The sequence below is a fragment of the Phycodurus eques genome, chromosome 15 (assembly GCF_024500275.1).
Source record: "Phycodurus eques isolate BA_2022a chromosome 15, UOR_Pequ_1.1, whole genome shotgun sequence".
Taxonomy (NCBI): domain Eukaryota; kingdom Metazoa; phylum Chordata; class Actinopteri; order Syngnathiformes; family Syngnathidae; genus Phycodurus; species Phycodurus eques.
Window position 1 is genome coordinate 13,907,291 of NC_084539.1, and position 21,375 is coordinate 13,928,665.

The 21,375-nt window shown below is 39.6% G+C and overlaps 3 protein-coding genes across 15 annotated transcripts in view; 1 reads left to right on the forward strand and 2 right to left on the reverse strand.

The window, feature by feature from the left end:
• Positions 1–2,795: 2,795 nt before the first annotated feature.
• Positions 2,796–13,900, reverse strand: pigo (phosphatidylinositol glycan anchor biosynthesis, class O). Its single transcript, XM_061699306.1, has 11 exons — positions 13,482–13,900; positions 12,819–13,297; positions 10,587–10,730; positions 10,357–10,480; positions 9,683–9,842; positions 8,719–8,901; positions 7,018–8,611; positions 6,722–6,925; positions 6,045–6,229; positions 4,700–4,770; positions 2,796–4,452 (listed from the first exon to the last, which is right to left on the reverse strand). The coding sequence occupies exons 1-11, from the start codon at positions 13,493–13,495 to the stop codon at positions 4,323–4,325; spliced, it is 3,288 nt and encodes a 1,095-aa protein (XP_061555290.1). The 5' UTR covers positions 13,496–13,900; the 3' UTR covers positions 2,796–4,322.
• Positions 13,901–15,148: 1,248 nt separating this feature from the next.
• On the reverse strand, positions 15,149–19,495 carry stoml2 (stomatin (EPB72)-like 2). The gene is made up of 10 exons (XM_061698715.1): positions 19,338–19,495; positions 18,899–19,051; positions 17,999–18,098; positions 17,862–17,920; positions 17,688–17,789; positions 17,467–17,601; positions 16,318–16,462; positions 16,097–16,176; positions 15,889–16,017; positions 15,149–15,814 (listed from the first exon to the last, which is right to left on the reverse strand). The coding sequence occupies exons 1-10, from the start codon at positions 19,377–19,379 to the stop codon at positions 15,713–15,715; spliced, it is 1,047 nt and encodes a 348-aa protein (XP_061554699.1). The 5' UTR covers positions 19,380–19,495; the 3' UTR covers positions 15,149–15,712.
• A 611-nt stretch (positions 19,496–20,106) lies between these two features.
• The window catches only part of LOC133414264 (protein unc-13 homolog B-like), a 56,291-nt gene continuing 55,022 nt past the window's right edge, over positions 20,107–21,375 (forward strand). For all 13 annotated transcript variants that reach the window (XM_061699541.1, XM_061699544.1, XM_061699542.1 and 10 more), the window contains exon 1: positions 20,107–20,342. In XM_061699541.1, the coding sequence (XP_061555525.1) occupies positions 20,321–20,342 (22 nt within the window). In that variant the 5' untranslated portion in view covers positions 20,107–20,320. The remainder of the gene's footprint in view (positions 20,343–21,375) is intronic.

The following is a 21,375-nucleotide window of genomic DNA, read 5'->3' on the forward strand; positions in this document are numbered from 1 at the left end:
GTGTAATTCCAACATTTGTGCGGATGAATGGGTTAGTCAGCTCGACAATTAGTACATACTGTATTAGTAAACCCATTACATGACGTTCACATCATGACTGGTTTGGAATACCTCTATAACATCTAAGGAAGTAATTTAAATTTTCTGGGCTGCATTTTCCTTGATGAGGAGGCATCTGGAGTGTGCATGTGTGAAGTGTACTCCTTGGAATTATGGGAGATGCCAAGCAGAAAAGTGTTCCCTGAGAGAAGCTGAAGGAACAGCTGAGGCTGATTCAAAGGATTACTCACCAAATAAGCCTAAAGCTTTTGGATTTCAACTTTCATTTTTGAAATATGAGCGGATATTTTTTGTTTAAAGTATTGTACTATATAGACTCCTTAACATATCACATTATCTTTCACACAGTAACGGACTTTAGAGGTGGACTATTTTGAGGCCCTTCATTCATGTAATGTTATACTGATAACCTCACGCTATCAAACCATTAACCACCAGAGTTATTGGGGATGGCACAGAAAATGTCTCAACCATGTGTCAGTTATTTATTCATGTTTTCAAACTGTGCTTTTGAATATATATTGCCCAATAGGCGTTCGGACAGATTACACATTGGATTTACTTAACTCACCAAGCGATAGGTGTTACCTCTGGCAAAGTATTTTGATCACTGAAACCATGCGACTTCTAAGACACTTTAGAACGCTTTACACTTTAGTGGATATCAGAATGAAGGTCCTATTTTTACTTTTCACCATTACCATCTACTTGCATTGGGGCATAACGCACAACTCAATATGCCAAACTGGCCACTACCACGGCACCCAGAATATTGTTCCTACTTGCGTTAACAGTTTGGCCTTAGCAGGGTCTGTGCTCGTTACTCGAGTGGCATTATTTCTTATTATTTTGATTTCATTATACTCGTGTATTAAGAAACAATGTCCAAAAAAGCATTTCTCTTTTCCCTGATTCACCATTGTCTTCAGATTTGTGAATGGCTAAAAATTTAAAAATGGAAAAAAGCGGCATCAAAATCCTCTGATAGTTACAAATACGTCGGGTAGGATGAGAGCTTCTTTCTTATCGGTGCCAATACTTTTACTTCACACTCTAAACGCCCACAGACAATGTCGAGTTGGAGGATTGCACCCCATGATCTGTTGTGTCTGTTTTTGTTCAGTGCAAGGTACTCTAATAGCAGACTATTTATTAGGCAGTGTTTACTGTATACTTGCTATCCTCACAATGATTAAGCACATTCTTGCCAGTGAGTGCCTTGAACAAGTCTCAGAATGAAAAATCACATTATTTTCAAGCAGCTCACAGAGACCATATGAGCGTGTGTGCTTGTGTGGTGCCAAACATGCACAGTCCATCTGTTTACCATCTGCAATGTCACCACAGAGCTAAGAATCCAGCGCGGTTTTGGCGCACAGTTGGCATTTCACTTTTGAGCTCAGGCATGAACTTTGTATCACACTTGCTAATTACAAAGACTAAACAGTGTGAAACCGCTTCATGCCATTTTCCATACAATTTATCCTGTTGAAAGTTGAGCTAGAGACTATCCCATCTGAATTTGGGAGAAAAGCAGACTACATCCGGGACAGGTTGCCAGTCAAGCACAGGCCACACAGAGACAGACAATGCATGATTTACAGCCACGATTAATTAACAAGTCATCTCTTTTTTTAGGTAATAGTAATTTGGAATTATTTTGAGTTATTTGTTGCATCTGTTTTCCAGTCCAGAAGCTTTGCGCCCCTTGTTTTTTTTTTGTTTTTGTTTTTTTTGCATTTCCCTTTGATGACCAGCATGGCCAGTAGTCATTTGAGACTGCAAAGTATTTCATTTAGTTTTTTGGTCTTACACCAATGTTTCACTTTCCCCAAGTAGTTCATTTCAGCATTTCTATTCTTGGAGCTTTAGGTCCATTTTGAAACTAGTAGTCTTCCAAGTCAGATGTAATGCATGAAGCCAATTTACAATAAAGCTTCACACACGTTAGTCCTTGATATACAGTAACATGGCTGACGGATAAGAATGAATTGTGGTCATGGTTTATAGCGATTGTGACGGCTACCATATCTTTACCCACTCATTATGAAATCTGAAAGTCATGTAAACCCACCCAATTAAATATTAAAATTTAATTCAGTCGTGGCCGTTTTTCCATTTTATTTTTTTTATCTGAGCCTAAAACTTAAAATATGGATATTTTTATTTTTGATTGCCAGTAGAAAATGTAAAGCACGAATGACCCATAAAATGACTGCAGAAGAGCACGCACAAGGTATCAATTTTGAAAAATGTCAAAGTATTGGAAAAACCTCAAGGATTAAAAATGCATTTCAAGGCAGCGTTAAGCGTTTCAAGGAAATGTTTTAATCCATTATTAAAGTTTTTGCTTACTTGATGTCAATGAAAAAAGGAGCTACAATTTTCTATCCATACGTTTTTCTGAAAGAGGAAATCCCAGTATTTCACATTCTAAATTATGAATTAAATTGAAGGGAACAGAAACTTTCTGACAGAACTTGTCCTTCTCTAATGTGTATATGGGAGACATTATAGGAATTGGAAATGTGGAAGTCCCCTGTGAATAATGAATGAAGCAGATTGATCGGTGGTAAAATCTTCCAACATCTCCTACGATCAATATTCTTTTTTAAAGCACCTTTCAAATATGAATAGTTGTCAATACATGAAAGTACAATTTGACATTCAGAGAGGTAATTGAAAGTATTTGCAATATTTATCATCTTAGGATCAAAATTATTTGCATGACCAAGAAATGTAAAAGGTTTATTCGTTTCCAATCATTTAGCTCTTCAGATATTATGCATTTTATCCAAAACATAAGCAGAGAAAAAAGTGAAATGATTAAATCATCTTTTGGGCTGAAAAACTCTGCTCTAAACAGCACAGAACATTCCCGTATACAGCGGCTTTAGGAATGCAGTTTTGTTTCAACCTGAGCTCAACATACCTTCAATATTGTGCATTAGCTTAATAAACTTTTAGCAGCACATAAAACATGGTACCCTGGCTGACTCACACATCATTTAGAAAATAAAGGTTGTGATCCTTAATGACATCATTACAAAATAAAGGGCATTCAATGTAATCACAATTAAGATATATTTAATTTGAAATTTGTACACTATATTTATGATTAGTAAAAATACTAAATGATAAATAGAAGAGACAAAAATCTATGTTAAATAAAATATGTCAGATTCATGAGCCAAACCACACACAAACACCTTCATAAGAGTTTAAACATTCTTTCTTTCTTAAGTAATCTCTTCAATTCTTCCCTATGTCCCCTCGAAGTCATTAAAAATGAGGGCTTCCCCTCAATGATCTCTTGAGATTCAAATTAAGGTTTAAAAATTGCAGTGACCAGACACTTCAGCGTTATCTTGAAAATACACACACACACACGAAAAGGGGGATCTTTCTTTGTGACGACCACAAAAGAAGACTGCCTGTTTTCCTTGAGTTCCTGACACACTTGTGGCTCAAGTGACACGTGCCATGTGCGTAGTAATAGCTAATAAAGTTTAAATGACCAAGGAAGGTGTCAACAAGTCACTTCTACCAGGTAGATTTATCAGAAAATGTAACTTCAAGTTGGAAACTCTGTTGGATATTTGTATAAATCTGTCTGTTATGAAGTGTTCATACATTTAATTGCCGAGGCAGCTGTGACAGGCATAGATTTGTGTGAACTGTTATTTATCTGATTACTGTACAATAAAGCACAGTATTACTTGGAGAGAAAAAAAAACATTCGAAAAGTATTGATATCTGGCCTTATTACCGTATTTTTCGGACCATAAGTCGCAGTTCTTTTTCATAGTTTGGCCGGGGGTGCGACTTATACACCGGAGCGACTTATGTGTGAAATTATTAACGCATTATATAATTTCACGTTCTTGGTGTTGGATTTTATCAAATAAATTTCCCCCAAAAAATGCGACTTATACTCCAGTGCGACTTATATATGTTTTTTCCTTCTTTATTCTGCATTTTTTGGCTGGTTCGACTTATACTCCGGAGCAACTTATAGTCCGGAAAATACGGTAAATGTGGAGGTGTTTTATCCATGGGGGCGTGTATTGTATGGTATGTATGTATGTATGTATGTATATATATCAAAATGTCCCAGATGTGACATGGGGAAAATCTGTCTTGAGGTTGAGCCTTCACATTGGATATTGAAGTATCACACGAATTTAACCTCCTTGTCGATTCCTTTTATGGCACAGTGTGCTCTAGTGGGCTGCACTGGTAAAGCAGCGATGTGGCCGTCGCTACCTGGACGCATCAGGAATGAGTCTCTTGAAAAAATGTCCAACAGCCACGTCGACTCTAAGCACTAATGATACACCGAGCAGCAAACACACGCAGCTCACCAGGAACCCTGAGGCCTCAAACATCAACCTGAAAGGAGAAAGACAACATGAAACCATATTGGAAATGTCACACTGGGGAAACAGCACTTTGAGATATCTGTAACTACTAATATATCTATTACAGTGGTCCATTACTTCAAGGTGAATCTACATGCTCTAATGTGTGCACAGTGGAAACCTGTGTAAGTGCCAGGCATTTCCTCTGAGTCCATATCCCGAAAAGCCTTTAAAACCAGTGAGTCTGTGTAAGCGGGAAATTGTACTCAGGCACTTACTTGGGTGCGAAAACCCACCACACCATTAGGTGTCTCCTGAGGATAGCAGCTGCACACACGGAAGCAAAGACCTGGGAAGCAGAGAAACACAGACACTTAAAAACAAACAGAATGGCACAACATAGTGCAAACAATCTGCCAAGGGTGAACAATTCGAATTTCATTCAGCAATTAGAGGATATAGTGTAAACATCAGATCACGATGATTATGAAAAAAAAAAAACCATCTCAGTTATAGGTATTATCCTGATATTGTGATAAGAAAAGTACATAGAATTAAAATTATTCATTCATTAATTTTTCGTACCGCTTATCCTCACTAGGGTCGTGGGCGATGAATTAACTGAATAAGATTAAATTAGATAAATGATAAATTGAAACATTTGGAATACAAAAACATAAAATAGGAAATATTTCACCAACCCTCCGTACTACTATGACTGTGGTATATTAAATAGTGGCTCTAATAAAACAATTATTTAGAACATTAATTTCAGTCAATGAATAGTGTAGAAATTATTTATTAATAACATCATTATTATTATTTATTTTTTTCTATGAGGCTATGACATACACAAAAAGATTAGTACCATTTCATTATTTTTAAATCAAAGTGCAATTTTAACAATATTATTTCAAGCTGCATTTTGAGACCCAACATTCACAACACATACATTTAAGTTGGCCACATTCCAGCTTTTAGGACTTTGTGTCAACTTGGTAAATTTTTTATTTTAATTTTTTTTTAAAAAGGCTTTTGTGTAAATTTGGTAATTTTTCTAACTCTCTGAAGTGGCACACAGCACAACAGGTTATGTTAAATATGCAAATATAATTAGTTGTAATGATTACAATGTAAAATGGTAATACTAACTGTTGACGTTTATTCACAGTTTAGCAGTACACAGGAAAACCTTTGATCCCTAATCAACACCAAATAATAATCTTTATACCCTCAACCTGCATATCCCTAAATTTTGTTAATTGGTACTCTTGCATCATTCACTGAGAAGTATGAGCATTTGGCCTTTATTTCTTTGCCATTTTCCTCATCTTGGAGTTATAAACAACCAGGAAAAAAATTTATGGATTCATGCCGAAATGTAATGGATCCCTTCCAACAACCATACCTGTCCAGTTTTGTGGAAATCGGTTATGAACTTTTTGCTTAATTATGCTAAGAAAAAAAACTAGAAAGTCACTTAAAGACCTCAACCAAGGCCAAACAATCGCAATTTATCATAAAAATAGTATACTTTCTGAATTATACTCAAATTTTGTAATTAACATTAATGCATTATTTTGCTACCACATATGTGGATATGTAGGTAGTTTATAGTGGTACCTGCACTCCTTGAACAAAGAGGTAGCGTGTTGAGAGTTGCAGGAGAGCCAAGCTGAAGCGTTGAGGCTTCTCCCTCAGTCTCATTTCCATCACACCGTCCTCGCCTCCTTCCTCACTACCTTTTCCCCCCTTGCTTCCACGAACCTCACACACCAGGGGCCAAAACAGCAGCAACGGACATCCCACTGGGGACAACAAGGCGCCAATAGGCGGGACAACAATATTATACCGTTCAAAGTCAACATTTTCAGCCACTGAAAAACTGATATTTATTGTTGACCAACACCAAAACCATCCCCCCCAGATAATGCCGAATGCTCACATTACAGTACTGTTATGTTAATGGTAAATAAAAGATTATCTATCACAAACAAAGATAAAAGAACGGCATCAACAATCCTGCCTTTTACCCATTACACCATTTAATTACAGCTGAAGTAACAAACCTAATGTTGAACACATCTTTGACAGGATCAATGAAAACAATATTATCATAATAAGGGCTGTATTGTGATCCTATTCATATACATATTGTAATTTCAGTAGGTTGTGCAGATGTACATTAGAAAGGTCATGTGAGTGCAAATCATCTTTTTGCAATTTGTGCACTGATCAATCAATACACAATGTTCAGCAAAATCAATCAAAAATCTATCAACGACATTTTTAGGATGTACCTGCAAACATGATGTGTGAAGCAAAGGTGTTGAGGATAACCAATGATGCTGGCAGTAAGGTCCCTGTGTGCCCGTTGGGGAATCCCACAAAGGCTGCTCCCCAATGAATGGAAGTGAAGCTGGCCAGGTGACCTGTTGCATGGAAGAACTGAGTGGCTGCCAGGGACCACAGCACAACCGGAGTCCAGGGCACATTGAAGCCACCTGAGGGAAACAGTGATAGACGGTGTCATATTTAATGAAATGATACACAAAGAGAAGGCGGACAAACAAGAAAATGAAAACACTCCACTCACCAGAATATACTCTGTGCAGGTCACAGAGGGTTGTGGAGGAGGCGTGAATGTGCAGCAGAGCCCCCATTTCAAACAGCAGCAGGAGGAAAGACAGAGCCATGCCCTCTGGGTGCAGCTGCAGGAGACCTAATCCCAACAGCCCACAGAACAGAAGCAGTGGGGCAGAGTAGACTGTCCCTAGGCCGTAGGCTTCCACAGCAGGTCTGTTGTCCACTTCACCGCCCCCGCTCGTCTCATCATCAAGTGAGCGGCGCATGCGCTGGTATATTTGGGGGATGAGGTGGTGAAGCTCAGCTTGGGGGCTGATACTAGTGCTAGCTCGGTAGCGTGGCGGTGGCACAGACCAACTCTTAGTCATACTTGCAGGCCTGATTTTCACAAACACAGTGAGTGGATCCAGCCAGATCAAGGCCAGTCCCAGTCCCAGGAGACAATAGGCAGCCCTGGGGAGAGCCAGCTGGGCTAAGTTGATCAGTTCAGCCAAATTCCTAAAGCTGTCCTGTGGAGAGGCACTAACGGCCCAGTGGAGGCCCACACACACGGAAAGCAGGGGTAGGATCCAGCGGGCCGTGAATACCGTTCCACCTGAGGAGTTTAGGTTCCCATAGTAGCGGAGACATCTTCTCAACAAATAAGTCCACACGCCTAGGGAGAAGACTGAGAGGATGTAGAAAATGTTCTTCAGCTGATTGTCCTTCACCCGAGCGAGGGACGTAAGGAAGGGGGATGGCTGACAAGTATGCTGCCCCTCTCGACAGCTATGGAAGAAGAGGGACAAGTAGAGGCTTCCAACAAGGAGAGCGAAGAAGGCTACGAGAGTGCTGCCTTCTTTCTTCACTGTCAATGGGGGTGAGGCAGGTGAAGGCAGCAGCAATGTAGGTTTCAAAGGGTCTTGGCTGGCAGGCAGGAGGAGACCATCCCAATTGAGACGGAGAGGAATGCAGAGAGCCAGGGAGAACACCAGGAAGGTGACTACCCGGCCCTCAGCTATTACATAGCTATCAGAGAGCAAAGAGGCACAGCGCAGGAGTGTAACCAAAAGAGGAGGAGAGAGAAGATAATGTGGGGTCATCCAACTTGCACTCTTTGGACCTTTAGCTCCATTCTTAACCACAGCGGATGACTTGGACTGATACGACCGGCACAGGAAGAAGAGCTCAGAAGTGAAGGCGGTAGCAGCCATGCACCATGCTAGCTCGATGTAGCCCCATGAGAGTAGCTGACCAGCAGCCACACAAACCCCAACAATCAGTGCCACTAAAACACCTGCCTTCAGTCGGAAATTATGTTCTCTGACAAGTGCAAATGACATTTCGGACACGGTGAAACACATCAGGCAGGCAAGCGCCAAGATGATTAAACCAGCTACCATTTTAAGCGGGTTGAAGTGCGCCCAGGTGGCTCGGCATGTGTCTCGGACAGAGGTGAGGTAGGCCTGCAGTGCGACCGACAGCTCCGGGGAGGATGAGCGTCCCTCTTTGACAAATTTGAGGTACTCAGAAGAGAGGTTTTCAAACTGAACTTTAAGCAGAGCCAGAGTCTCAGGTGGTATTCCTTTTGCCATAACAGAGTACGTCGCCAGGAAACGGTTGACCTTCAGAAACAGAACACTCACATCACTAAAAAGGCAATATTAGATACAGAAAGAAGAGGAAAAATACAATTTATTTTTTGCAACATTCTCCTCACTGTGTACCGAACCTGTTTTGCATTGATCCACAGCGCCTCTAGCTGGCTGGGACCCGCAACTGCATCTTGAGCGGGTCCATGTGGAGGAAACAAAGGCAAGAGAACCTGGCCCACACTGCTGTATGGAATAGGCACTCCAAGCAGCAGGGCCAGGGTGGGAACCAGGTCCGTCTGGGGCACCACATTTGGTTCATTCTACAGGTAGGGATATAATAGAGTTGCAATGTTATGAGTAAATAATTTTTCCTCTCAAATTATTTCCCTAATGTATAATGTCCTGAAAGGCTCCTGATCAATGAAAATGTATTTCTCTTGGTGTCTTACACAACAGATGTCTGCTTATCTCCTCATTGATTTTCTCGAGGACATAATCTGTTTACTAATGAAACTAGGAGCATTGCACAGTGTAAATCACAATATGTGATGCCCCATTTAAAAAGGAATTATGCAAATTAGTGCTGCATTTTATGACTTTAGTGGGAGGTGCACTTTATTAATTGCTGAAAGTGGAAAGACCGCCTACCAGCAACCATTCACCGAACATAAACACCAATGTGCATTCTTCAACTGTTTCATTACCTAATAGATAAAACAATTCATGTATTCATGGGTATCTCAATGCATGAACCACACTGCCACTAAGAGGCCTAGGCACAGACTGCAGGCACAGCAGATTATTATTATTAGTATTTTTAAAATTGCTATTATTTTCATATCTTATTTTACTTGTCACTAATTCATTTCTGGTAGTTATTTTAAGTTATATTAGAAGTTGAGTTTTGGGAGTTAAATAAATACTAAGATTTTTAAATCAATGAATAATCATGTTTATAAAATGTGATTTCAATCAAGATAATCAGGATTTTTTTTTTTCCTAAATCGCCCAGCCCTATATCATCTTATTGTATTAGATCAAAAACCTTCAGTGTCAATCAAATACAGAACATGGATGACAACATTGATCATTTCTACAGACCTGCGACGGGGGTGAGGGAAAGAATGGGGCAGAACTGTAAAGGAACAGAGCTGCATCAGTCTCCTTCTGACTTTCTCCTCCATGATCGCCAGTGTCTGTCATCCCATGATCTCCCATCACCACCAAGAGCGTGTCATTCTGTACATGCTCGATCACAGACCTGGAAACAAAAGATGAACATCACGGTAAGTATGATTCCCCCAAACATTTTAGGGGAAATGACTTACAATTATTATTGTTGGAATGAAAAAAAAATAATCCATCCATCCATTTTCTGTACCGCTTATCCTCACTAGGGTCGCAGGTATGCTGGAGCCTATCCCAGCTATCTTCAGGCGAGAGGCGGGGTACACCCTGAACTGGTCGCCAACCAATCGCAGGGCACATATTAATTCCAAATCTTAAGAGGCCACTGTATTAAGTACTGATTTTTACTATGAGACAACTAAAAGGCAAAAACGTAATGCTTTAAGACATGCAGAGATTATAAAAAAAGTCTGATACCGTTTAAAGTGAGAAACAAAATGGGAAAGAAAGTAGAGTAACTTTTACAAAGGCTTACTTTCAAACATATCCCAGTATACAAGTGTTGCAAAAACAAGTAAAAGTGAATCCCAATAGTAGGAATACAATGCATGTTGTTGTGACACAGGCATGCTGCACTGTTGTCTGACCTGATGACACCATCCATCTGGATGAGCTTGTCAGCCATCGCCGGGTGGTCAGGACCAAACGTGTGACCACAGTGGTCCACCCCGAGGAAATGAGCAACCAGGACATCCCATTTGTCACCCACCACTGTCAAAGCCAACAAAGTGACAGATGGAAAGATATTAAAGCACAGACACAACACAAACGGAGTACTACTTCTTACTAGATGTTTGTTTTCACATAAAGAACATACTAGTTGTGTAGAGATTTTGAAGGATCCCGTTGTCCACAGTGTGCAGGTCTTTCAAATTAAAAGACGGGAAGGGCAGAGAACGGTAAAATTTATTTGGGAAAAGACTCTCCCAAGTGTCATCGCCCATGAACACCACTCGTTTTCCTGTGAAAGAGGATGTACAGATTGAAAACTGTCATATGCCAGAAGATATACAGTAATCCCTCACCTATTCATCCGGAGAGAATCTATTCATTGTTAACCTCATTAAAACTTTGGGCGAGAGACAGTACACTCTGCTTAAACTCTAGGGCGTAGCTAGAGTCAAGGGCTTAGACAGGTTGCCAGAGAGAAGAGCAAGGATCTCGTTTGATGTGCCTCCCGCGTCCTAGACTCACAAAAATTAGGAGGGATGCATAAAGTATGATCAGTCTGCGTCTTTGGACGCATGGCTTAGTACTCTGGTGTGGTGCTGGAAATCCGGCGTACGATTTTTTTGGGGCAGCGAGACAGGACTATAGAGCGTGACTAATTTGGTCGCATGTGCGCCCTAATTTCTGAATGGTGCAGCAAAAACCAAAATAAAATAAATTATTTAAAAAACAGAAGGTGCGTACTGGTGTCCAGTCATTTGAGGTAGAAGAAGAAAGAAAAAAAAACATTTCCGCGACTTTAAAGCACACACACAGTTTCATCGCGGTCTCTAAACCAATCATAGATAGTGAAGAGCGGGGAGCCTCCATCTAATTGGCCGTGTGTGTGTGTGTACGATTGAAATGGGGCCGCTGGCGTACACAAAGCTAAGTTTCCTAACGGCGAGCGGGCAGCTGCAGTTACAGAAAATTGAGCGGCATAAATGGAATTACTTCCAAAGCCTAATGCCACTGCGACGATGTGGGAACATTTTGGATTCCAGCCAGATGAACGTGGCCATCCTGCTAACGCCAACGCGCTCATGTCAAATTTGTGTGAAGTCGCAAAAAAGACAACACAATTTAAAACCTCAAAGTGACAAAATCCATTTTAAACACATCCATCCCACTCAATTTATTCAGCTGGGAACAAAAAACACGGTCAGCTTGCAATTATGGAACCCTTTGCCCAACAATGCAAATACAAATGTGAATACGAGGCACGTACGCTCACATTATATACAGTACAGCGTTACTATTGTAAGAGATTTAGCTATTGACCGCGTTGACAAAGAAGCATTTAAAGAAAGGCTGCAGACTTTTAAAAAGCAGTACAAATCTTGACTCAAAACAAGTTGCTTTGATCTACTTTTTGGGTTGTCATTAATATTGCTACCTGGCACTTATTCTTAACCAACTGGAAACTTGATTGGCAGTATGTTGCCCGTTAAGGCATTAATGACTGTTTATACCTCTGTGCCAATTTTTTTTATATTTGTTGAAGTGTGATTTTTGTGAACAGAGTCTGAGTCTGCTTTACTTATATTTTTTATCCAAGATATTTTATTGTTCTACGATACAATGTCAATGTTCATTATTCTTAGAAATAGAATTAAAAGTGAATTGCTCTTAAAAAGGATGTACTTGAATTATAATGCTCTAATATCATATCAGTGGCATAAAACACTAACAATACTGTCGTTTGTTATGATAGTTTTTGGGAAAATAAATCGTCTTAAAAATGTTGCTCTCATGACAGGCCTAAACATAAATATACTGAGAGACAAGAAGAGCAACAGATAACTAACAAATATTGTACAAACAGTATCAAAATAGAGTAACACCTGTAATAAAAATAAAAATCTGCAATATAGCCCGTGAAGCAAGAACCGTGATAATCAGGATTACTGTATCTGTATTCCGTGATGATAAATTGCAGGGACTCATTCTTCATGGGTTGCGATTCATTGTTTCCATGACATGTGCATCCCAGGACTCATAAATCTCAAGTGTAAAATGATCTATGGAAGAGCAGCCATATACACTTTCATTCACATTATCACGCCTATGAACATCTTAAAATCTTCGATTAACCTACCATGCAAGTTTTACAGAATCTGGGAGGAAGCTATATTATTGATGAAAACCCACGGACAGGAACAGGAACACATGCAAACCTCTCAGTTTCAAAGGCCAAGTCTTTAGAGTTAAGCTGTTGTCGCTCAGCATCTTTTGCAATTGTCAATGTTGGCCCACCCGAGCTACAGGCACTGCATTAGATCTCATTTTATGGCGGTTTAAGTTCAGGCCAGTGAAAAGAGGTGGCGTACAGAGTACTCACCAACTTGACCAAACTGGTGGATGAGGTTGTCCTCCGAGATGGCATTAGATGCAAAGTTATTACTGATATCCACAAAGGTGGGTAAAGATCCAGTAGTAAATCCCTTGATCCTCTGCATGGTGGTGGTTGGTGGGTCAGCACGAAATGGGTACAATCGGCACTGGGCAGGCCTTGATGAGGCTGTCTCCTCAAACACACGCAGCTTGTTCTCAAATGGCATTGGAGAAGTGTTGTTAGCGTCAAAACGGGCGAAGTCGATCATCAAGGCGTCGATGATGATTAGGACAGCCCTGCGGAAACGTGGCTGTAGCCCGCAAAAGTCTCTCGACTCTCCCCTGGGTTCCAGTACGTCTGCACAGGTGCTGGTGCGGTTCACCTCCAGGCGAACCAGCAGAAATCCACCCACAAACAGGTAAAGTCCCACAGAATACACTGCACACACCCAGAGGAGCAGGGATAGAATTGGGAGCCCTTTTAACCTAAAGGACAATAGTTTAGCATATTTTATCACTTAAACAATGAAAACAAGTATGAACGGTTAGAGTCTTACGACATACTACAGCTGACGACAACACGTGCCAAGTTAGATTTAAACAAACACCATTAATGTCATTGTCGCCTAGCTTATGTATAGCTAGCTCGCCTTGTTCTTAATATACTGACCTTGTAGAAGTCATGCTGTCCTCCTCGCCCGACCAAGGGCTGACTTGACGTTGGTTGTGTTGCCACAGCAGGGTTCAGGTGTCTTCAACAGTGCACGACGGCGCTCGCTTATCCCCAGCCTCATTGGGACTCCAGTCGGGACCGCCAAGACGATAAGTGGCGCACGGAAGCCGCGCCGGAAGTTCTCTACGAACATTTTCCCGTGTGGCACTTCAAATTCGGTTTAATTTCACCCTTCTCTTTGCCTTGCTAGGATGCATTGTGAGCGATCCGGGTACCAAAAAAGATAGATTAAAATTAAATACGTTTTTTTCAAACTACCATAATACACTTGTCAAGTGATGTTACGATGGCGCCTATTCTGTGTTATCGTGTGCTGTAAATCGACCACACGTATGGCAACGCATTACTCATCTCGGGCGGAAAGATTAAGCGGCGTACCAGTTTCCGGTGCCTGTCTGGTTCGAGCTACTGGGACGCCATCTGAAGGGAAATGACCTCATTTTTAAAACGTGTGATATCGTGAGTTTGTGTAATGGGACTATTCAATTGTTCTTTGTTGGTGCTTTTCGAGGAGGAAATTTCATCAAACGTTTTGACTTTTTAAAGACGAAAAGATCGCTTCTCTGGCCAACACTGCTTATGTGCCGGCCACCGCTTGTTATGTACAGCGATACAAGTGGGCTTTTTATTTTAACGTTTAACAGTGACCCCTTTCTACAAAAGAGGTGGGAAGTTAACTTTCGCCGAGATAATTTCACCATCGGAACAAGAGTCAAGTTTTTCTTATTGGTTGTGGTTTCATTTTCATAACCCCAATTTCGTTGTATCTGTAACATACAATGACAATAAATGCTTTATATTAATGTTAAATATTCATGCAGTGCACTTTGTTATAGTTGTGATTGTTTTTCGTGACTGCTCCATAAACAAAATTGAGTGTCTCGAAGCCGTGAAAGTCACAATGCACACGCACGTACGTTGCAAAAAAAGTAATACTGGTACTTTAACAATTATAACTGTTTTACGTCATTTTCTGTAACCACACAGTTCCAGCAGACAGCGAGTATACTTTGAAGCGTTTGATGCTGTCATTGTTATCGCTCTGTATTTGTCTGGCAACCAGAAGTTAGCACGCAGCCTCGTCCCACACACGGAAGTGGTGCGTGCACAGTCCATTGGTTTGAAGCGTGTAATCTATGACATAATCAAACGCGGAATAGTTTCACCCAGCTGTAATTGTTTTAAGAACAAAGCAATCACAAATCAAACCGGGTTGTTCACACACAGTAAAAAAAATTTCGAAAACATTTTGAAAATGCAGCCGTTTCTAATGCACTTTGGATTTAAGCAATCACAAAACAAACCGGGTTGTTCACACAGTACCATTTTTTCGAAAAAAATTTGAAAATGCAGCCGTTTCAAATGAACTTTTGATTTTTTTTTTTAACTGCTTCAAATACTAATTACATTTCACACCATTAGACCTGCAGAAGGCATTCATTTTAACTTAGTCTTGCATGGCAAACATGTAGTATGCTTAGTGTTTTGACAAATTTACCCCCCACAGTACTTATGCTCATGTGGAAAACACAATTTGAGGAAAAAAGGGCTCAAAAATATCTTTGAAATTTAATAAGTACTTCCATAAATAGGACTGAATACAGACTTGAAGTTTGGGCACAGTATTTATTTACTGACTACAGAACAAAGTGAAAGTACTAATGAATACAAATCTTTAACTGGTTTGAATTTATTTTAGTGCTTATTTTAATACGACACACTGAATTTACTACACACAGGAACATTCCAAGACATCCAGACATGTTGCAACTCAACTAGGAAATTGAAAAATTGCCGCCTTTACTTATATTTCTGTGAAGAAGTGAATCAAAGCTTTACCAAATCACCTTTTGACACTGAAGAACCAAAGAAACTTAAAAATTATTACTAGAGAAAGCACAATTTCCAGAAAATGAAGATGGGATCCATAGTAAATCATAAACATGAGCAGCATCCAAAAGTCACTGTAATCAGAACAATTGCTGATGTGACAGTTAGCGACTGGCAAACAGGAATCCGTTAACATTCCACTCCCGCAACTCCAGCCAAGACATCCAAATAGTTTGTAATCTTACTTGCGAGTACAACACTTCAATGGCCATCCGTTGGCATCATGGTTCCTCTGATGCAGCTTTGTGTTGTTTTGAGTTTATTGGTTATGTCCTGTGCTATTTGGATTCTGGTTGATTCAAAACATCTTCACTCTTCTCCACCTCCCCCGGTGGGATCTTTGGACTTGCCTTTGCTAATGTACCGTAAATTGTCATGGCCTGAGGGTAGGAAAACACGAGTAATGTACAGGTAACTATTTCAGAAAACATTTTGTCTGTTTGCACATGCGTACCTGTGTAACCATGCTGCTAATGTCCCCGGTATTTGACGGAAGGAGGACAGTGTTGGACTCTTTGGCAAGTTTGGAAAACGCAGACACATACTGCTCAGCCACGCTAAGTGAGGCTGCCGCATTTCCATTCTGCACAATAAAATTAACAAGGAAAGGTTTCAAATTCAGCTGATCCCATTCAAAGATGACCCATGAAAATACTGTTTACCTGCTCAGCTAAGGCATCAGATAGTACACGGATGGCCTTGGCTTTGGCCTCAGCTTTGGCTAAGATTGCTTGGGATTCACCTGGAGGCAAACAGTTTCAGTAGTAAACTGTTAGTCATTACCTTGTGTTAATCACTGGGCTAATAACAGTTTAGTAACAAATTTTTTTAAAAGTTCACTTCTTCTAGCCATAACGGAAGATGATTTATCTAAGGCACCTACCGGCCGCTTGATTGATCTGCTGTGCCTTTTCACCCTCTGAGGCCAGAATTTGAGATTGTTTATGTCCTTCTGCAACATTAATGGCTGATTCCCTTGTCCCTTCAGACTCCAGGACCGTGGCTCTCTTCTTACGTTCAGCCTCCACCTAGAGCATTGTATGACAAAACCGTGCACCTGGTCAACAGACCTAGCATCTCTGAAGCCGTACTCCCTTGAGGAGGGAAAAAAAAAGGTCTCTGTCTCACAAAACCTGAGCATTTGAACCTCTGTCATGCATGATGCCAAGCATATTGCTTGATCAAAGGATCGACTGTCTTTTTGTCTTTCTTTGGCCATGACTCCAAATGAAGCTCTCTCACCAATGGATGTTGAGAGAAGAAATATGTAAGGAAAAATCTGACATAAATTACATGAAATAAGCACATTTAAAGTAAGCAGCGTCACCATATGCATTGTCACTTTTTATCAACGTTAAGCTTTTATTGTTCGAGATTTTTAAGATTGGTTAATTCTGTTTTAAACTTGCATGGGAATTAGGAATTGGGTTGGCTATCCAGAGAGGTAGAGACTCTTCTCCCCCATAACACACCTGACACTTTCCTCAACCAATTCCAACCTGTTTGCACCAGATTCTTCACCTCACTCACAAATAATTAATAGTACCTGTTGAAACAAATTTCACTATTTATTATCCTGTTTATATGAACATATGTGGTATCACCTCACACTTTTTTAGCGATAAAACATCTGAAAATAAAAATGTGCACAGTAACTTATTTGTGCATATGGAATACAATAGTCAAAAACATGACAATTCTGTATGAACACTGAAAAATTGCATGTAAACTTAAATGATACCTTTTGGAAATTGTGATCAACCTCAACTTTTTTTAAAAATATCATCACATCTCCACCTTCCTTTCTTCCTGTAGCACCCTCCAGTAGCCAGATGGTGAATCGATTCAGAGGACTCCCCAAATCAATATTAAATTGACGGTGAATATTGCAATTTGTGATGAATCAATTAATTGATATTTTCACTCACCCCTAATTATGAATGTTGAAAAGGGAAGGTATGAGGCACATCTGATAGATAAATAGATGCCTACAAACACTTTGGGCGACTTTAAAATCTACTTGAAACCTCACCTGCATTTGCATGGATTCCTTCACACGAGGTGGAACGTGTATGTCTTTAATTTCATAACGCAGGCAACGGATTCCCCACTCGTCTGAAGCTTGGTTGATGGAGTGTACAATGTTTGCGTTAAGGGACTCTCTTTCCTTAAGACAAAACAATACATATTGTTCTTATGTTGTTGTTTACAGGCAGGATACAAACAAAGTGAGCTATAACTGCATGTCATTACCCTGAACACTTTGTCCAGTGTGAGTTTGCCCAGTTCTGAACGCATGGTGGTCTGTGCTAGCTGTGTGACAGCATATTCAGGATCCTCAACACCATAACTAGCCTGCGGTGAACAATGTAGATTAAAAAAAATAATAAGAGCAGGAAAATTAATACATTCATTTTAAAATCTTACTTTGAAAGGATCCAGGATCCTTAAATACAGAACTCCATCAATCTGTAGAGTTACATTATCTGAAAAAACAAAAGTACACTTACAAAAGATATCCAAACATCTTTAATTAAAAATGTTGTTGTCACAAAGTGACTTACCTAAAGATACTGCAGACTGCTCGGGGACATCGATGACAATTTCTTTGAGACTTTGCACATAGCGGACTCGGTCAAGTACTGGTATGAGGAAATTTAACCCCTAAAAGAGGTAAATCAGAAGAGTATAAGTGAGTGCAGTACAAACAATCGTTTAAACAAACAGTTCCGAGTAGTAGGTGCTGCGACGCTATAAAAAATAATTCTTAGCAGTTTTAGTAGTCTAAAACTAACACACACTCACTGCTTACACTGACAACATGACTGCGAACAGAAACGAGGTAGTTTACAAAAGCACGTTCACTTTTTCCAACTTGTTTGTTTTATCGACATATTAGAATTTCTTGAACTGAGGTATGTGCTTCCAAGTCACCTATAATTTGCAGAGGTTGCATTGCCTTGCTTCTTGAAGGGGGAAACAAAAACGTAAGAAAATTGTAAATCTGATTTTTGTTAAAAAAAAAAAAAAAAAAAAAAAAATCAGACATTTTATTCTGAGGGCATATCACCCAGCCCTGTCATACTTCAACAGACCAGATCACATCCAGCGAGTCCATGAAGTCAAAAGCACAGTGCTTTTATTTTAATGTGTATGTTCTCACGAGAGGAATTTATGAATGCAAAGACTTGCATCTTTATGTTAGCAACACTTTTATTTCCTTTCGTTTGAGATTTTTTTTTTCACTATAAAATATGTGCCTTGGCTTAGTAAACGTTGGGAAATACTGGGGTAAAAGAAACATCACACACATAATGTGGATTCTGCTTAAATCTGGCTTGCTGTCAGTTGCCAAAATGCTTGCTCATAAGGGAATCTGCTAGGTCTCAATCATAAAATGCCACTGTATTAATGCAATTTTCCTCTTCGTTGGTGGAACTGAGTAAAAAAAAAGTGAAACACACCGGCTCCAGGATGCGATGGAAGCGACCCATTCTCTCTACCACCCACGCTTCCTGCTGGGGTACAAACAGGACCACCGTGTTCATAGGCAGACTTGACGCCCATCGCTGCTGAACTGGGGACACCCACAATCTCGGCGCTGTTCGTCTGCTTTGCTAGAAAACACACAAAAATTCACACTCGTTAAATTGGCTCGACAAGTTGTTTCAATTACACTGCGGGTTGAGGACTGCAAACTGAGCGGCAAATGTCACATAATACATTAAAAAAAAAAATCAATTAAAATCTTCATATAGCCCAATTTGGTAGAGAGCATAGTCACAAATAATTGAGTAACTTTAGTCATGGTTAAGTAGTGTGTCTCCTGCTCGACAATTGAGTTCCCACTGTGCACGTTTGCGCCAGGTAAAGAACAGCAAATGCACTACGATTTGATTTTACCTGGAGAAGAGCCCTGCCGCTGCTACACAGTGTTCGTATCATCGTGTAAACTAGAAAGGAATGACTGTATTGTGAAACTGTAATTCAAATAAAAGTATAAAACTCGACTCAATTCAATGAAACTCCCCACTCATCTGTGTGTGACCTATGAGGGAAGTTATATCATTGGTGCAACGGTAAAAAAGTCCGCCACGAGGGCCACAACAAGAAGGCTGCGTCTATAGTTCCGATACGATGCAGTAAACAACGACAACTGTGGGTGTATTTGGAACGCAAAACAAAATCCATGAAACTACACAACCATGAGCCACATAATCAAAATATGTAATGACAACAAAATACTGCAATTTTAAGGACTGTAGACGTAAGTAGGTATCACCCTTTTTTTGGTTAGTGTCAGATTAATGTAGTTAACGACTAGATGCACATAGTGGCGCCATTGAGTTTATTTTAACTCTCCTTTTCAGAATTTTCAGACTTTTCTCTAAAGTTCATATTTTGCAGTTTCTTTTATTTGTTGCTCTTGTGTATCGTAGTTGACCCCATGTTTGACCAAAAGTCAAATTTGAGTAGGGTTTATAAACATAAATCTAGCTTTATTCAGCTCTTTTTTATGCCTGCGTCACCTGTTTCTTCCTCGAAGCATCCCAAGGATCATTGGTCACATTTATTTGACCACGCCTTTTTGTAAACATTTAGTTTCCATTGGCTAAATAAAACGCTAATCACTTGTTCTGATTCTCCTGTCTCCTCCCAGTTTGCTCAGGTTTACGCTCAGGCGGCTGAAAATCTTCACGGTAGTACCTGTAGTCCCGTGTTGGGAAGCCGACCTTATTTCCCGAATTCGACAGCGTCTGCAATAATGATAATCAATTACAGGTTACCATGTTACCACATTCGCTAAATTCCGATTAAGCGTGTACTTTCTTTCCAAAGTTCAAAGTGACTGACACTCCTGGATTGTTGCTGGAAGCGCTTTGCCAATGTCTTTACTTTGTGTAAGAGGTAAGTAAGTTTTTGCTTTATTTATTTCTTCAACTGGGTTAAAACTTACTATATGTCATGGTGGGGTACTGCACTTTACTGCATTTAAGCTTGAAAACTCAATTAAAACTGTACGGGATGTGTAGAACATATGCTTAAGTAGAGCTAGAATGATATTTGTGGTGTTAGAATATGAATTGTTACATTTATAGTTGTCATAGATGAGCGTGCCCATTCTGTTGATTTCAATGGAACTCTCACTGCCTTTATATTTATGTCAAGAGTATGAAATTGCGTTTGTAACATCATGAATATTTCATGAACAAATACGTGTTATCCTTACGTTCATTCTGAATAAATCATTAAAAACGATAGTATCCAGAATAGGACTCAAAGCACTTTTTTAAAATGTAAATAAGAGTTATTTATGACTCATTCCAATTTAAATTCAAGTATGCCCTATCTGTGCAAATTAACATTTGTTCACACATAATCACATACACACTACGAAATCCTGATGTAACCCATTTTATGTGTGTGTGTGTGTGTGCGTGTGGTTTCAAAGCATATTATGCAATACAGTACAGTGCTGAAATTTGTGACTTCACCCCTCTGTAATTTGATCCACTTCTACCAGGATGTATTTTTCGGGTCACACTGAAAAGGAAAGAAAAAAAAAAAGTAAAATTAAATTGTAATTTTACAAGAACTAAGTTTTATGTTACAAAAGGAAAAGGTAGTATATTTCCAAAATAAAAAGTTTCAAGTTTTATTTTACAAGAAGAAAGTCATTCTACAACCCCAATTCCAATGAAGTTGGGACCCTGTCCCAGCTTTTTTGGAACGTGTAGCAGCCATAAAATTCTAAGTTAATTTAATGTTTAATCAGTTTGAACATTAAATATCTTGTCCTTGTAGTGTGTTAAATTAAATATAGGCTGAACATGATTTGCAACTCATTGTATTCTGTTTTTATTTGTTTAACACAACGTCCCAACTTCATTGGAATTGGGGTTGTATATTCATATATTATCTTTTTTTTTTCTTTTTTTTA

Excerpts from the sequence above, each read along its gene's own strand:
- pigo (XM_061699306.1), bottom strand. Across the intron at positions 9,843-10,356 it reads CAGATGGATGGTGTCATCAG|GTCTGTGATCGAGCATGTAC; the intron begins GTCAGACAACAG and ends TTTTGTTTCCAG. Across the intron at positions 6,230-6,721 it reads TTCACACATCATGTTTGCAG|TGGGATGTCCGTTGCTGCTG; the intron begins GTACATCCTAAA and ends TGTTGTCCCCAG.
- stoml2 (XM_061698715.1), bottom strand. The coding sequence starts at position 19,379 with ATGATACGAACACTGTGTAGCAGCGGCAGGGCTCTTCTCCAG. Across the intron at positions 18,099-18,898 it reads TCCATCGCATCCTGGAGCCG|GGGTTAAATTTCCTCATACC; the intron begins GTGTGTTTCACT and ends TACCTCTTTTAG. Across the intron at positions 17,921-17,998 it reads GCAGTCTGCAGTATCTTTAG|ATAATGTAACTCTACAGATT; the intron begins GTAAGTCACTTT and ends TTGTTTTTTCAG.